We start from the raw sequence: 18,773 nt of genomic DNA, 5'->3' as shown, positions 1-18,773 counted from the left end.
ATCATAATTCTTAAAGATAATCTCTTAAACTTAAATAGTTTTGGCTAAGTTTAGAATTACCAACAAGTAAATGCTATCAAATATTTAGTAAAAAATAGTGTTTGCAAAATAGTTATCTGAAACCTCAAAACCTGATTAGATTTATGACTATTTAAGGAATCGTAAATTAACTGATTAGTTTTTTAAGATAATTAGGTCAAGGTACTTGGATGTATTTTTATGAATTAAACATTATAACAGATTGTCATAGTTGTTAATAAACAAATTTGAAATTATAATCCTAATGGTAGGAGAACTGACAAAAAAGTTTCCAGTATAAGTAAAATGGATATTAAAAGGGAAAGTTTAACTCTGTCTAACCATTTATATGAACCCGGTTCTAATTCTTTATGTGAAAGGCGTTGTTAACCTATGTCGTGGTAAATTGATCATGAAACTAATTCAAACGATATTATAAAACTGTTCACAAAATTGAACTAAAATTAAAGATAATAATATCTTTTACCCAATTTGTTTAATATTCATTGATTGATAATTGACACCCATCATTTCCGACAGCAAAGAAAACTACATAATATTAGCTACAAAAAATCATAAACAATTTCGTAATTAAATTTTCTTTTTTCATTTATTTCCAGGTAATTGGTACCAAACAGATATTAGTACGTCCCGAGGGTACCTTCATTAAGGATCGCACGACATCAACATCATCGGATGCCTCAAATACCGCCTCATCACCACCATTGGCCATCACATATGCCGATTCTGTCAACAACAGTAGTTGTAGTAGTAATAATTTAAATTCAACAAATAACAGTATAAATTCCTTAAACATCACAAATAACAGTTCAACGCCAACATCTCCCACAACAACCCAATCGAACATCAGCAACAACATCAACGCCACTACCAACATACCATCAACACCAACATCTGCTACAACCATCAACAATAACAATACAATTGTTAACAACAACAATATCACAAATGGACCATCGTCGTTGGCCCCCGTCGATATCATCGAACTACCAATTGCTGTTGCTCAGGCTGCTGGAAAGCCACTTCAGGAAGCTATCGAAGAGGTATGTCATTATTTTGTTTATTTTTCATATCCAGCACTATTTCCATTTCGAAATATTGGTCGTAGAACCAAAAAGGGTCCTTATAAAATTCTAAGACGATCTAGCTATGTCCGTCCGTCTCTCTGTAGTTGGACAATAGAGCCTCAAGGAAAGAAAGTCAAACCTTCGCAAGTCTTAAGTCAATTGAATTATTTCCAATTACAACTTCTTTAAAATTAAATCGAATAAATGAATTTTCATTTGTTAACCTTATTAAGCAAATTTGTCTACAAATTTGTTCTTATAATTCAGATTAGATTAAAAAGACCCACTGGATGATGTTTGTTTTTACACTTAAATTTTAATTCTTTCAAACATTCACAACGAGTGCAAATACGAGTATAAACAATTAACAAGTTTTTACCTTTTTTTTATTGTGCGATTACGATTACTAGTATTTGTTTAAATATCGTTATTAAGGAGTGAGATCGAAAAATTCTTAACACACGTTTTTCATTACATTTTTTAACCCAAGTATTATTTGAATTTTTTTTTGATCAAGTTACCTTTGAAAAACATGTCAGTTATTATGTGTAATGTCAATTATATTAATTTTTTTGTTAATCTGATTAAAATGAGTGACCAGAAAAAAGTGCGTACTGAAATTATTAAATATTTTCAACAAAACCCAACTTGGTCTTACAAAAAGTTGGCCAAGCATACAAAGGTCTGCCGTCAAACTGTTTCCAATGTTATTAAACAGTACCGGGAGAACTTGTCAGTTGATAGAAAACCTGGTTCAGGTAGAAGGAATGGTCCACATGATGTTTCTAAAGCCAAAAAAATAGAACGCATTTTCAAAAGAGCTCCCAACACATCCGGTAGGAAAGCAGCCCGGTTAGCTCAGTGCTCGGACTATTTGGTACGAAAAGTTAAAGCTAATGCAGGTTTAAAAACATACAAGGCTCAAAAAGTTCCTGACAGGAACGCTACTAAAAATTTAGAGGCCAAAAACAGAGCACGGAAATTGAAGTCAAGTTTTATAAAAAAATATTCTTGCTGCATAATGGATGACGAAACGTATGTTCTGGCAGATTTTTCGCAACTTCCAGGTCAAAAATTTTATGTTGCTGATGCTCGAGGGAATGTTGAAGAAAAGTTTAGGACCCAAAAGCAGACAAAATTTCCCAGAAAGTTCTTGGTATGGCAAGCAATATGCAGTTGCGGCAAAAGAAGCCACTCATTTGTTACAACGGGCTCTATAAATACCGAAATTTACATCAAGGAATGTTTACAAAAAAGGCTGCTTCCATTCATAAGACTTCATAATGTGTCCACTTATTTTTGGCCTGACTTGGCATCCTGTCACTATGGCAAACAAGCCCTTGAGTGTTACAAGAACAATAATGTGGTATTTGTACCAAGAGAGGCAAATCCTCCAAACTGCCCGGAGCTAAGGCCAGTGGAGAGATATTGGGCTCTTGTTAAAAGAGAATTGAAGAGTACAAAAAAGGTGTCCAAAAGTGTGGTAGATTTTAAACGGAGATGGACTACATGTTCGAGCAAAGTGACAGAAAGCACTATAAAAACGTTAATGGAAGGGTTTCCGAAAAAGGTTCAAAATTTCATCACTAGTGATTAAAACTATAAAAATAATTTTTTTTGTAAATTGTAATAATAATTTCAATCAAATAAAAAAAAAATTAAAGCTGTAAGTTTAGTGGTTTCTTTTTTATAAACATATATGTATGTTAAGAATTTTTCGATCTCACTCCTTAATATACATATGTGTATAAATATATTGTTTTTTTTTTAACTTTTTAACTTATTGCGTTTAATGATGAACTTTATACATTAGACTTTGGCATTGATGAAAGATGTTGCAAACAGCAGCAACGACTGAATTGAATTTAAAATCTTTAATGTAAATTTTATTAGGCAAGTTAATACGAAATGAGATTTATAGAAACTACTTGCAATAAAAAAAAAACTACGATAAATAGCAAAACAAAATGGTATGAGGTGAATTGATATTGGAATAATATTTATACACTACACCACCATAGTGTGGAGGGTATATTGGGTTTGTGCTGATGTTTGTAACGTGCAAAAATATTGGCCCAACACCAACCTTAATCGATGTTCGTCCGTCCGTCTGTCCGTCCACGTAAACCTTGTAATCAAACTACAGGTCGCAATTTCAATGATAATTCGACAAAGATTGAAACCTATTGTATTTGGTTAGAATCGGCCAATTATTTCTCTTAGCCCCCATATTAATGCCCTATCTGAAAATAATTAAGTTCTCATAAATATCTTAGTTATATAGATATCCAAACCAAATTTGTGATGATCGGTCCATTTTCGAAAATCACTTTAACTAGCATTAATCTCTTAAAAATATTGGTATTCCAAAAAAAAAATCAATACAAATAATTTATATATATCGAATTACTCGAATTAGAGCATAACATCGACCAGAGTAAATGGTATGACCGCCGCATGGAGGAACGAATCCAAAAGGTCCAATTTTGAATGACTCGGCATCATATATCCGGCTGAAATTAAGTGCATCGTTTGATTGTGACATAGATCTACGGCTATAGAAAACCTCACAAAATCTTGGAACTCAAAACGTTCATATACATTACTTGTTGGAACCACATATCGTCCACTTCCATTTCGTTAAATTCGAGTCAAACACAGATTGGTGTTCATTAATAAAATGATGCCGTCGGCCGAAATGCTTTGTTAACTAGTGAACCTGTGTTGGCAATTTTGTTGGTAACATGTTCCCAATTTTTACGAATTTTTCCATTCCCGCGAAATATTTAAAAAATCTATACATTCCCGGGAATTTTTAATATTTTAGTACATATTCGAACATATTCAATTCGAAAACCAGTAAAATGTTTTAAATATTTTGTATTATGTCGACCTACTAAGTTAATTTTCCTGTTTTGAATAAAAATGTATCTGTTTTTGTCACACAGAGAAAATTATTTTGGTTGTAATAACCCAATATCTTTCTAAACAAATGTTTCAATCTAAATTACTAAAAAAATATAACTTGGGGTGACAAAAATTAGGTTCTTTAAATCGATATTCTTCTGTATCAATCAGGGTATTCAATTATTTCAGTTGAATTTTGTTTGTTTATATATTATTCGAGTGAACGATTAATTTTTTAAATTTTTTCGATTATTCGAACGAATAACGAATACAAATACAAAAATTAATAACGAATACAAAAATTAGCGAATTCTCTTAATTGTGAATAAATTCGAAAAGAATCAATCGATTTTTATGATCGATATCTCATTTTCTTTCTATTACATGTGGCTTTGCGATAAAGCAATAAATCTGAACAATTTTTGCCGTTTTCGATTTTTCATGTGTTTTTTAAAACAAAAAATTGCTATTTTCACGTGAAAATTATTTTTTTTGGTTAAATTTTTTATTATAATTCCGAAACTACTGAGCAGATTGAAATGCAATATATATGTGAAAATTTGTACATATCATGGGGAAAATGTTTTCAAAATTAAATCAATCGAAAGAAGAACATTAACTACACAATTTTATGTATATTAAACAAAAAAGTAAAATTTTGTGAAAATGAGCGAATTCACTTAATTGTGAATAAATTGGTAAATAGTCAATATATTTTTATGATCCATATCTCATTTTGTGGCTATTATATGTGGCTTTGCAATAAAGTAATAAACCTGAACAAGTTTTGCCGTTTTCGATTTTTCATGATTTTTTTAAAGCCAAAAAATTTGCTATTTTCAAGTAAAAAATCTTTTTTTTGCCTCAATTTGTTATTATAACTCCGAAACTGCTGAGCCGATTGAAACGGAATATATATGTGAAAACTTATACATAGCATGAGGAAAATGTTTTCAAAATTCAATCAATCGAAAGAAGAACATTAACTACTAAATTTTAGGTATATCATACAAAAATGTAAAATATTGTGAAAATAAGCGTATTCACTTAATTGTGAATAATTTCGTAAAGAATTAATCTATTTTTATGATCGATATCTCATTATGTTGCTATTATATGTGGGTTTGTGATAAAGCAATAAACCTGAACAATTTCTGCGTTTTAAATTTTTCATGAATTTTTTAAAACAAAAAATTGCAATTTTCACGAAAAAATAATATTTTTTGCTTCAATTTGTTATTATAACTCCGAAACTACTAGGCCGATTAAAACGCAATATACAAACGGTTTAAAGGTTGTGTAAATCTCAACTTTTCTAATGATATTTTAATAAAATCGGACGAACTATTTTTGTTTTATCATTGTGTGGTCTAAAAAAATTCACAATTTTACTTAAAAATATTTTTAAAAAAAAAACTCTCTACAGAATTTAAGATTTGGACCATGTTTGCATTACTAAAACCACAATACATCAAAATTGTATAGTGGTTTAAAAATCTCCTAATTTTTTTTTTCGATTTCCCTGTGTATTTTATAATGAATTTCATTTTCATCATTAGAATAAAAATTATTTTTTTTCCTCGATTATTCGAATAATTTTTATTGGAATGAAAACCCTAGTGTCTGACTTTCTGTTGTTAGTAGCGTACAAATCAGTGGATATAATCGAATAATTCAATATGCAACAAATCAATACCAACAAATTTCTCTCGATTATGAGACATTATTCATATATTTTTTTAATTTTCAATATTTTCTTTAATATTTTGGCTTGTCGAATTTATTTAAAAATCCATTATTGAATTCATCATATGCTAGCTATTTAAAATCTCTTGTTTTTTAAAATTATTTATCTTCTAATCGAAAAACATGAAACATATTGAATAGACAGGCATTTATGCAAAGTTTCTTTCAAAAGCCCTCAAAAATCATTGTTCCATACTTGTATTATAATGGATTTATTGCCTTCCAGCAGAGAAACTAGCAGTAAAATGTTGTAAATAGTTAAAGATTACGAAATTGATAAAAAAAAATTAACATGCTGCAACAACAATTTGCTTCATTTTAACTTCCTAAAAGTCCTTCATATACTTACCTTAGCATTTATTTAATCAGATTAAAAAGGGGTGTTACTTTCTGTACGAATATGACTAACAGGTGTCATGTAAACATTTTTAATAAATTTGTAAAAAATGTTACGAGTAGTTGTAGAAATATAAATTGGCAATGAATACACAACAACATCAAATGTTGCAAATTTCTTACCGTTGATTATTATCCGATTAAAATTTTTTTATAAATACAATAAAAAAATGTTTTTTTTTTCGTGTATCTTATTTTTGAGATGTACTCACTAGTTTATAGATACAGACTCATACATACTTATATATTTTTTATTATTTTTTGAATTTTTGAAACTAATAATGATGATATTAAAACAAAAAAGATGACATGTTAATAACTTTCAGAAGAGAATTATTTCTATAGATTCTCTAAAAGCTAAAAAACCTTGACATAATAATTAAATAACAAACATTACAACACCCAAATAAACAGACGAATGGACGGACGGATGGAGAGGGTCTGACAAATTGACTGACTTAATACACGAGTATGAATTAATATGAATTTTATATGCAAATACGTCAAAATTCAAGTGATGACACAAATTCAGCACCTATAAAGTGCATTTAAATAAGTTATTCACAAATACTCGCTGTTTGATACTTAAAAAAATAAACAAATATCTAATAATAATGAAACAAAAACAAAAAAATTCAAAATCTGAAAACAACAAACTTAAAAACTCTTAATTTGTTGCTATTTGCGTTAATAAAACGAAACAGCTCAAGATGTCATTAAACAAACGCTGAAATGTGCACTGATCCCTTAGTGTCTCGATTGAAGAATAGCTTAACAAATGTTGCACATTTGCAGTTTAAAGTTGCAAATGCAGCATCATAAACAATCGTTGACAACCGCATCACCAACATTATTTAATTTAACACGTTATTTTGTAGTGATTTTCTAATTGATTTAACAAACAAATATTAGAAAACAAACGTAAATAGATTTTGTTTTATTTGAATCTAATAACAATATGGTCTGTCTGTGTAAATATTTATACATTTAGCAAAAAAAGTACAGAAAAAATACCAATATTAATAAATATGTCGTAAGTTTGTACATATGAATTTATGGGCAAAAACCAACTATGACCACATGGAAAAATGCTAAAAAATAAAGTGTGAATTTCAAAAACAAATATTTAAAGAATTTTCTTTTAATAGGAAAATAATTCGATCATCGGTATTTCCAATACCACACCCACTTTTATGGCAACTTTGAATGTGTGAAAATTTAGATATTTATCGAGACAATTTATTGAAAGCCAGATTTTAATATATTGACATATGAATGAAGCATGGATGCGTATTAGGGCGTATAAACCATTTTCCGCATTTTACAGCAGACGATAAAAACTTTATAAAACTTGTTTCCAATATATACTAAGACTCAAAACTATCTCTGTGCAAAAGTTCCGTAAAAATTTCAAGTCAAAACTTGCCAAAATTTATAGTCCAAATTTTACTAAAATGTTATATTTATTTTGATAGATATCCCACTCGCATTCCACTAAGCGACCAAAAATGTTTTGGAAAACAAGTTCGATTTTGCAATAAGAAAAGTCAAAAATTGTATGTCTTGAGTTACAAAATATTTAGATATCCCACTCGCATTGCACTAAGCGACCAAAAAGTTCTTCAAGGAAAACCCCTTGAACAAAAAAAAAAAATTAAAAAAATTCCATTTTGAAAAAACGTCAACAAAGTTTTTGATTTTGCAAAAAAAGTCAAAAATTGTATGTTTTGAGTTACAAGACATTTATTTTGATAGATATCCAACTCGCATTCCACTAAGCGACCAAATAGGTCTTCAATATATAAGCTTTGTTTTGAGAAAAAATGGTCCATTTTGAAAATAAGCGAATTCACTTAATTGTGAATAAATTCGCAAATAATTCATCGATTTTTATGATCGATATCTCATTTTGTTCCTATTACATGTGGCTTTGCGATAAAGTAATAAATCTAAACAATTTCTACCGGTTTCGATTTTTCACGATTTTTTTAAAACAAAAAATTTTGATATTTTCACATAAAAAATATATCTTTTGCTTCAATTTGTTATTATAACTCCGAAACTATTTAGCTGATTAAAACGTAATATATATGTGAAAATTTTTACATAGTATGGGGAAAATGTTTTCAAAATTCAACCAATCGAAAGAAGAACATTAACTACTCAATTTTATGTATATCAAACGAAAAAGTTAAATTTTGGGAAAATGAGCGAATTCACTTAATTGTGAATAAATTCGAAAGGAATTAATCGATTTTTATCCTCGATATATCATTTTGTTGCTATTATATGCGGCTTTGTGACAATGTAAAAAACCTGAACAAGTTCTGGCGTTTTCGATTTTTCATGAGTTTTTTAAACCACAAAAATTAGCTATTTTCACGTAAAAAATATATTTTTGCTTCACTTTGTTAATATAACTCCGAAACTACTGAGCCGATTAAAAAGTAATATATAACCAGATTAAAGATTATGTTAATGTGAACTTCTCTTAGTTTACTTCAATAATATCGGTCTAACCCTTTTTGAGTTATCATAAATTATGTGGAGAAATATCTAAAAAAATTCACAATTTTAGAAAAAAAATTTAAAAAAAACTTCTCCATAGAATTTAAAATTTGGATCATATTTGTGCAACTGGAACCACAATACATTAAAATTGAGTAGTGGTTTAAAAAGCCTCAAAAATTTTTTTGATTTTGTTGCCCTGTGTAATTAACCATTGTCCATTCTGACAAAGCCTGATTTGTGTTCTTAAAGCCTATTACATAATACATAAGTGAAGCGATTGCATTTCGAGAATTCTGCATATTGTTTCAGTAGCAGTGTACCTTCGTGCCCTGATATGATCAATCCAACATCCCTATTCAATCGTTCAATAAGTGAAATAAAACTAATTTCTCATTAGTTTCCAAGATGATTACATTATTTACTCTTTCCGGTATCCATTGTAATGTATGTATTATCAAATATTACTTCCGGAAATGTTGCTTTGATAGCATAAAGACTTCTCCTCCAATTTTGGGTGGTTAAAGTCAGCTGCACTTTTCTTTATAAAGAGACCCATTTTCTTCTTCTTAGGGTTAATACTCACCAAGTCTAAATGTAGTGGCCCATTGATTTGGTAACTGCAGAACAGATTCCTTTACCTCTGCAAGTGCGTTTGGAAATTTTTGCCTGAGCCATTAAAATTCAGAGTTATGTAGTGTGCTGAGAAATCAGTTGTGTTATGAGTAATTTATACAGTTTCATTTACATTTCAAAATGTTAAAAATTCCAGTAATGTTTTTATACTGGTTAATGTTTTACACTTAAGCTTCGGACAAGACAGATCTCGATAACTGATTGATGTTTTTGTTTAAAATATTTAATAATTGCAACTAATTGAAAAATAATTACATGTTGCATTTTTAAGTACATTTGCTAATGGTTTTTTTATTTTAAGTTGACGCATTTGAATCGCATTTTTCACGCTGTAATAACTTTTGCAAGTTTACTAGATCGATGCTGTGGATTTTTTTGCGATAAAGTTTTTCATTTAAGTTTGAGAATTCATTATTGTGCAAATACAAGCATACATATGTATATTGTTTCATAAAAATATATAATAATATTGCTTTGAGGAACTTTTAATGAAAAATAGAGCCATTTATTCAGAGGATTCAGAAAAGACAGCATGCAATACTCTCGTTTTGAATATCACCTAGATTTGAAATCCCATGATATACTGGAATTGTCAGGTAGCGACAGAATATGAATTGAATTATTAGGAATCAGCGAAAATCCCATAAAAATGGGAAAATTTTATTTATTTGCTGAAAGAAATTTAAATTTAAATTTCATTCCCCCTAGACCTGCTCTTGATTTCATTCACTTGAATTGCAATTTATTGTTATAATTAATTTGAATGAATTCAAAATCAATTCAATTCAAACGAATTTTAAATGAATTGCAATTCACTTTAACAAATTCACTTGAATTGGAAATGAATTGCAATTCATTTTACAGATTCATTTGAATTGAAAACGAGTTGCAACTTCTTTTCAGAAATTCATTTTTGGCTAATTCGTTTGAATTGATTCAAATTTCATTCAATTCCTTTTTTTTGTGATACGAATTAATTCAAAATTTAGCTAAGTAATTCGTAACGAATTAAAATCAAAAAAGAATGATTAATTTACAGCTCTGCTCCGCAAATGAATATTGTAAAAACTACAAACGGAATGACAAATTTATGCAGTGTCTGCCTGGTATATGGTATGGTATTCAGACTGGTGTATGGTATGGCAGCCGTCCAAAACCTTAGTCTCGTACAGCTCACTTGGGTCCAATAATCGTTCCCTTTGTGATACCTGAAAAGAGAATGAAAACAGAAAGAAAGAAAAGGGAAATCTATAGATTGAGTTACAGTGAAACTTAGATTGTAGATAAAATGTGAGGAGAAGGAGGAGGGAGGTTAAGAATTCAAAGAATTCGAATAACGCAAACCATCATGGGATGGTTGCTGGTACAATTTGCATGTCCGGTCTTATCAACCATCTGCATTCCCTGATAAAGGCCTCTATGCACCTTAGTTCCTTCACAGATAACTCGGAGAGGGTACTAAAGTATCACTCACCTAAAAGCCTGGCACGTAGATTACCCCGTGCCGGGCATTTACAGAAGAAGTGTAGGATGGTTTCTTTCTCTTCCTCATTCCGACAACTTCTACAGAAGTCGTAGCCCAAGTCTTGCGGAATGAGTACCGAAAGTGCAATGCCCGGTGATCATCGCCACCATGTTGCTGAGTCGTATTCGTTGTAACCGAAGTAGATACGACGTGCGTTTACAGTCCAACACAGGCCATATCATCCTCGTGGTGGCACAGGTGGATTCATTATCCCACCTTGCTTGTGCAAGTTCATAATATGCATCATGTATCATTTCCTTGCAGGTTGACAACAGGATTTCACAGAAGAAGTCTATTTCGTCGTCTGACATCAAGGCTCCTCTTCCCGCCAAGTAATCGGCAATACAATTTCCCTCATTATCCCTGTGTGCACGTACCCATGTGAGTACAACTGTCGAATGTCTCGTCATCTCATTTAAGGATGTCCGGCATTCCAGGACCATATTAGATGTTGTATAAACACCTACCAGGAATTTAATTGCGGATTTACTGTCAGTATATATACGGATATCTCTACCAGATACACTGTAATATCTGAGCCAGTTTGCCGCTCTTCTAATGACCGATACCTCGGCCTGAAGGATGCTGCATCCATTTGGGAGTCTAAATGATATTCTTATTCCGAATTCAGGAATGTATATACCCCCGTTCACTCTTGGACCCATCCGTATAGATTGATAGCCTCATTTCATCATCGGAGAGCCCATTAGCAGGCTCCATACTGGATGGGATTGAGAAACCGAAGTTCCTCAGGAAGAAGTGTTTGGGGGTGCAGTAATCAATATGATCATGAAGATTTTGTATACTTCCTATTATACAAGCATGTCCATAGGATCTAAAACAGAGATTGCCATTTCATAGCACAATTGTGCAGACGAACAACACACCTATTCTTATTCTCTTTAAAAGAGCATAACAAATGTCTCATGTTGGTTGTTTTTTTAACGAAGCATAGCAAACACACGCGTTTAATTACAAAACAACAAAGTCAAAAATAAATAAAAAAATTGAGAGAATTTCGGTCGTATAATGTATATTCTTTTATTTCCTTAAAATTTAAATTACATTCATTTAATAATCTGGCATTTATATCTGTCAAAAATTCTAAATCTAAACATTCTTTATTTTGTTCTTATTTTAAGTGTTTGCATAATGTCAAACACTTTGCTGGGTAGCTCTCTCACCAATACAATGACAGTTTTAGTTTTGGCAATCCCTGATCTAAAATTCCACGCATTGCAGGCATTGCCCCTAAAGGCCGCATTCAATGCCAGGTTCCTGGCCATTAGATCTACTGGAATCCAGTTAAGTAGTGTGAAAAGCGACTTTGTCGCGGTAGTTCGCTGCCTTGTGTAACGCAAACAAATATCAACTGCTAAATTCACAAATTCTTGCACCAGTCTAATGTACGGTGATTTTACGTATAAAGTGTGCGTGCGTGTAAATTGTTAAATGACGCTGCTAAAATCTTGAGAATGCATTAATGGCTGCAAGTACGAGTATCTATAGTTTTTTTTGCGAGTCCATGTGTGTGTATATTTCTATTGTGTAGTAATTGTTTTTGTTGTTGTTAATATTCTTAAAGTTTTTTTTATTGTTTATAATAATTACGCAAAAATATAATTTCGTGTATGAAAACAATATGAATTGTCATAATTCGTATCATTTGAGAACAATTGTCATTATTTTGTATGATTGGGGAGAAGGAACAAAATGAAAGTGAAATCGACCGTTATTTTTGCAAGGTGTAAATTATTTAGACAGATTACAAAACTAGGAGATAAATTATCTAATAAATCTAATAATTAGACTTTTGCAACAATGCTGCTTTTATAAATTTGATTAACAATAGTTTTGAATTTACATCGTTATTGATTTTGCCGATCACTCTGAAAATTATATGTTTTTCAAATATTTATACTTGAATTTATATTGAAATGAGCTGTTAATCGGTGATGAAATGAAATCAACAATATTAGTACTGTATTGCCCCGTTTGTAAAGTAGTATTTTTCATTTTTAAAAAATTCCTATATGAAATTTTTTTCTATAAATTAAAAAATATAAATAAACAAAATTAATAATAACTAATGTTTGCATATAATTTAATGCTTATTTACGTATAGAATTTATTTTTTTCCATAAATATTTTACAAATTAAATTTATTATTGTAATTGCTAGGAGACCAGTAACAAAATAATAATTTTATGTATTTAAATATACACATCATTAATTATAAAAAACAAATCTCTATTAATTTTCTTAGTTCGATGAATATTTACGTTCATTATCGTTGTACGATACTGATTTCAAAATTATAACCGATGGTCAATTGCCCCTGCGTCAGTGTTTACATCGCGAGGCGTGCGTCAAAGAAATCGGACTGCCTTCATACTACAATAAGTTTTCAGATTTACGCAAAGAGTTTTCCGTATACAAGTCCGGTGATTTGTCCAGAGCCCTGGTGCCAGTCAAAGATATTAAACGAATTTTACAAATGCCCGCTGCAGCACTACCACAAAGTATCGGCGAAATAATGCAAGGTAAATAAAAATAATCATTATTACTTATTTATAATCATTCACTTATTTAATCATTCGTATATATTGTTTCATTTAGAACTGAACATCACTAGTGTGGATGATAACGAATTTTATATTCGCGAATCTCGTGATATGGTCTCGGTAATACAACATTTACTTAAATCAGGTACATAATTATCAATATTGAATATTGTAATTTGAAATTTTATTCTGTTTACTTTTTGATTTTATATTTGTTTATTAAACAAAATTAATATTTGTTGTTGCAGGTCATAAATTTACCACAAATGAAACTGTTAGTTTAGTGTTAGAACCTGGAATTTGGTAAGTCTATATGTAAATTTTATACTACTTAATACATGTCTATGAATTATTATTTTTTAGTGGAAAATGAGAGGACTGTCTTTGATTCTTTATAAAAAATTTAAATTTTGGTATGTTTGACTGATCTCGAATCGGATTTAAAATCTAAAAGAAAAATAGAAAAAGTAAAATCAATTTTAAACATATGGGCAATTCCATATAGATTTTGCAAAAATAAGAGTATCTGAAAAATAATTTGGTCTTTATGTTCCATTCGGAGGGTACTATATTTGAAAATAATAAAAAGTTATAATAATAAAAAGTTCTTTCGAATCATAGTTGTCCAAAATATTGAGGAAACATAAAACGTGACATAAAACGGAAGACATTTTGTGCTACAAGTAGAAATATGCGAAAATATTCGAATCGTGAGAGGCGTTATGTTTTCTTTTAATTTCTTAAACTAAATAAAATATTTTTCTTTTACAATCCGTAAATAAAAACAATCTTTGGATGATTTTATAATAAATAAAATTAATATCGTACGTGACATACCGTACGTGACAGATTTTTCACTTATAATAAAACAATATACATATATTCTGGAAATATATGTATACAAAAACTATAAAAAATTAATAGAAAATATACATTCGGTTTCAATAAACAATTTGACAATAGCAAAAAAACAATCATAGTCAAATTCATTTCATACTATATGCTAATTGGGAGCTTAGTTTTAACAGCAATCTTAGCCTAAAACATGCCAATTAAATTAAACAATTAAATATAGTCAGTTTAAACTATTATTTTTGCCAATAAAATGTTGTAATAAGATCTAAATACTTACACATAGTAATATTTTAGTGTTTTCTGCTATTCAAATCATCTTAAAAAAGTGTCAAGGGTTTTTGAGGTTTCAGTAGTGGTAGTCATTCTCGTGGAATTGTCCATATGTAATTCAATTATATTTTTTGAATAACTTTTAGAATATGTTGTGTTTGACCATTTACCAACATATTCCCAAGGCAAGAATACGATATGGAAACCTATTGATATCTCCAATTGGATATATGATAATATAATATCATTCATTACGAATTAATTCATAGCCTCAATTCCACAGTACTTCAAATGGATAAAATTCATTCCTTATTTTTTTTTCTTTAATTCAAACTCATTTCGAATTTGCTTAATGCTATTTATTGATTCGTGAAATTGTTTTCCAATTAAAATTATTAGTAAAAGTAAAATTAATTGTAAAGGATTAAAAAAATACGTTCGCCAATTGAATCAGTTGATAGGTATAGTTGAGGGATTCATCATTTAATATTGAAAATAACCCAAAAATCTGAAGTGCTCAAAAATATTTTTTTTTTAGCACACACTTAAAATTATGGTATCCATTCGAATAATGTTTGCTCAATTAACATTTAATTAAAATTAGAAGGAATGGCAACAAAAATACTGAGTATTAACACTTTTCAAATTTAAAATATTATTGAAATCATTCGGTATTTCAAAAAATCGTTTCGAAAAAAACATTTATTGTTTACACTATAGTATTACAAATATTTTATTTCTTTGTTGATTGATATTTTTCTGCAAACTTTATTTTATATTTTCTTGACATTTTCCTTTGCATTATTTGTATTTATGAATACATATAAAAATAAAAAGTTTTTGAATTGTTTTAAACAAATTTTGAATACCGACCGTAAATCAAAAAAATCATTTGTATTTTTTTAAAATCTAATACAAATTTAGTTTAGACGAAGAAATTGTATTATGATACTTGAGTTTTTGACAAATATTAATACTCAGTATTGCCGTCTATAAATACCTTTATTTAAAAAGAGTAGAGACTTCGGAATTGATTTTTAAACCGAAATTATAGTGTCCACACATGACGAAGCGGCGTTAATGGGAAAATATTTAATTATTCGCATAATTCGATTAATTTTAAATTGTTATCGAATTATTCGAACAAATTGTAATATTTTAATTTAATTATTCGTTATATTCGAAAAATAATAATATGGATCCTACTTAATATAGTCTAAACCATAGCTGTTAATTTTGGATTACGATTAGTAATTAATTATATTATTTTTCAAAAATAATTTAATTGATTATATAATTCTCTTTAGAAAAATTTCTGATTACCAATTGATTGCGATTACAAATAATCAAGATTACTTGCGATTACGACACAATAATCAAAAGTAATCCGACTATTTTCAAAGATTACTTTTGATTATTTTAGACTATTTTCCAAAAATTTTGCATTTACATCATTTTATTTTCCAAAATTTGCATTCTAAACAAATAAAACAAAATTATATATTTTTTCATAAAAAAAATATACATATATAATTTTAATAATAACACAAGCAATAACAATTTTTGTAATTCCCGACTCAAAAAAAGGGAAAAATACATTAAACTTTTCATTACATTATTTTTAGTATTTCTCACCCAGCGAATATGAGTAAAAAACAAGTAGGAGAGCTATATTCGGCAGTGCTGAATCTTATATATACTTCACCAAAGTATAACTTAACCCCTTGGTGACCAAGGCTCTAAATCGTTAAAAAAGTTTTATATTTTTTATGAAATATTGAAAATAAGGACTTCAGGAAGTTATTTACAATATTTTAATATTGTGGAGGACCTTCCATAATTCCATAACTCCCGTATATGGTCCACTCTTGATAATAGAGTTATTTAAATGAAATTCTACAAAAGTAGCCTTCAAATACTTAGAAATCACATTCCACTTGCGATAATAACTAGAATACTCATATTTTATTGTAAAGATGAAATTCGATTAAAATACATATACATCACGTAAAAGTATTTTATGACAATCGAATCACAATAGGTCATAGCTCACATATAAGTCCCGCAATCCAAAAATACATTAACGCATATAAACATTAAAAAAATCCACAGAAATTAGTTTCAAGTAGACAGAAATCTGCTTGATTTTGTGACTATGGCTCATATCAGGAAAATTTATTAATCGCAAATATATTTTAAAATTTTGTCATATTACTCATTTTAATATGCAAAATTTTGAACTTTGTCTAAATATATTTGTATACCCTTTTTTATACACTGTTTCTTCACTTGAGGTTAATAAGGAAATATTTTGAGCCAAACGTGTGATGTTAACAATATTTAATTGGTTAACATTACACGTTTCGCTCAACATCTATATATAACTGACAAACTCTGTTGAAATGGTAAGAATGGTGAGCCTATGGAGTGCTGAAATTTTTTTAGCTAGTTTTGCTAAAACAACTTGCTAACGGAGGAGATTGAGTGTTAAGATCTACAACAAAAATTATCCCATAAAATTCAACAATATAACTCTGACAATACGAATTCTTTCGATATGTCAAATGTATGTGTCTTGCTCTATCGCTTAAGAAATCCCGGTTCGAGTCCGAATGTGGGCGCCCTGTTATTTTTTTTTATTTCTTCCGTTGTAAATGCAAATTTTTGAAAATAAAATGATGTAAATGCAAAATTTTTGGAAAATAATTTAAAATAATCAAAAGTAATCCTTGAAAATAGTCGAATTATTTTTTGATTACTTTTGATTATTTTCTCCTAATCTTAAGTAATCTTGATTATTTTTTGATTATTTGTAATCGTAATCAATTAGTAATCGTGCGAATCTGAATATAATCGTAATTTAATTATTTTACTTCGAAAAAAAATAATCTAATTACTAATTATTATGATTAGTAATCATTATTTAACAGCTATGGTCTAAACTATTTCGAAATCGATTCAAAATATTTTTAATATAAATGAAAAATAGCCAAAACTCGTTCTCATTTAACGTTACTATCAATATGATCTTTTATTTTCAAATTCAAAAATGCTCATTTAACGTTAATTTAAACTAAAATTTTATTTGTATTATTAAAAATTTCTTATCGTATTTTCCCGGAAAACCTTTATACGAATTTGATTAAAATTCATTTAATTTTAAAGTATAATATAGTAATTATGTGAATCTTTAGAGATACATGTTTTCTATTTATCGAAACCTGCTGCTGGTTATCCGTTCTTGAATCGAATATAACCTCCACAAATCGATCTTAATTTTGATTTAGTCCATAATAAATCGATCAAATTATACACGATATTTGTTTACGTATTTAGAAAACAACAAATTTATGTATATTGAATTTGCATTTGACTTTGATTTTAATTTATTTAATTTTATGTCAAAAGTCCTAAAAGTATTTGCGACATAACTAGTTCTTTAGATGCTATTAAAGGATATGTTCTCGTTTAAGAACTAGAGATATTGAGAACAAGATTTAAAATATTTCTAGAAATGTAGTAGACATTTTTATACCCTACGCAACCATAGTTAAAAGGGTATTATGAGTTTGTGCTGACGTTTGTAACGCCAAAAAATATTAGTCTAACACACACCATAAATTATGCCGATCGGCTCAAAATCATTTCTGATTCGATTTAACGATGTGCGTACGTTTGGCTGGCTGGTCATGTAAAGATTGAAGTGCTGATAGTGTTGCTCAACTCAAGAACCCTATTGAGAATAGGGTTCCTACGCGACAAAAATTTCCCGGGAATTCCAGGGAATATAAATTTAGAAATTTTCGAAAAATTTTTGTTGGTATTTTTTGGGAATTTCTTTATCAGTTTTCGGCTTAAAATTATAATATTCAGATCTGTTATTATAGCCAGAATGATTCTATTATAACCATAATTTTTTTATGGCAAAGAAGAATTACGATTTAAATAAACGAATTTTTGTCACTCAACTAAAATTTTTCAGCCACAGCAGATTAGTATGATCATTAAAAATTAATCAAATTAAAATTGTATGTTCTGAAAGGAATTATTAGTGTGCCTAACATTGCATATTCTTTGAAAATTGTTGATACCTAGGGGACCAGGTCCATCCAAAAAACGCATATTTTTTTATGTAAAATTCAACCTTAGGGTCAAAAATTCTCAAATCGCGTAGTCGATATTAAAATATAGTAACCCATTTTAGATGGCCCAATATGTTCTTAATTATTTTGTAGAGGGTTCCGATAACCCCGAGAAATA

General features: G+C 29.1%; 1 protein-coding gene across 5 annotated transcripts in view; it reads left to right on the top strand.

The window, feature by feature from the left end:
- fus (fusilli) overlaps positions 1-18,773 on the top strand; it is a 112,265-nt gene that overhangs the window by 67,127 nt on the left and 26,365 nt on the right. For all 5 annotated transcript variants that reach the window (XM_065513893.1, XM_065513894.1, XM_065513891.1 and 2 more), the window contains exons 3-6: positions 639-1,082; positions 13,091-13,367; positions 13,444-13,533; positions 13,637-13,691. In XM_065513893.1, the coding sequence (XP_065369965.1) occupies positions 639-1,082; positions 13,091-13,367; positions 13,444-13,533; positions 13,637-13,691 (866 nt within the window). The remainder of the gene's footprint in view (positions 1-638; positions 1,083-13,090; positions 13,368-13,443; positions 13,534-13,636; positions 13,692-18,773) is intronic.

The sequence above is a fragment of the Calliphora vicina genome, chromosome 5, assembly GCF_958450345.1.
Source record: "Calliphora vicina chromosome 5, idCalVici1.1, whole genome shotgun sequence".
NCBI lineage: Eukaryota > Metazoa > Arthropoda > Insecta > Diptera > Calliphoridae > Calliphora > Calliphora vicina.
Note: the sequence above shows the minus strand (reverse complement) of the source record. Positions and strands in the feature narration are given on the sequence as shown.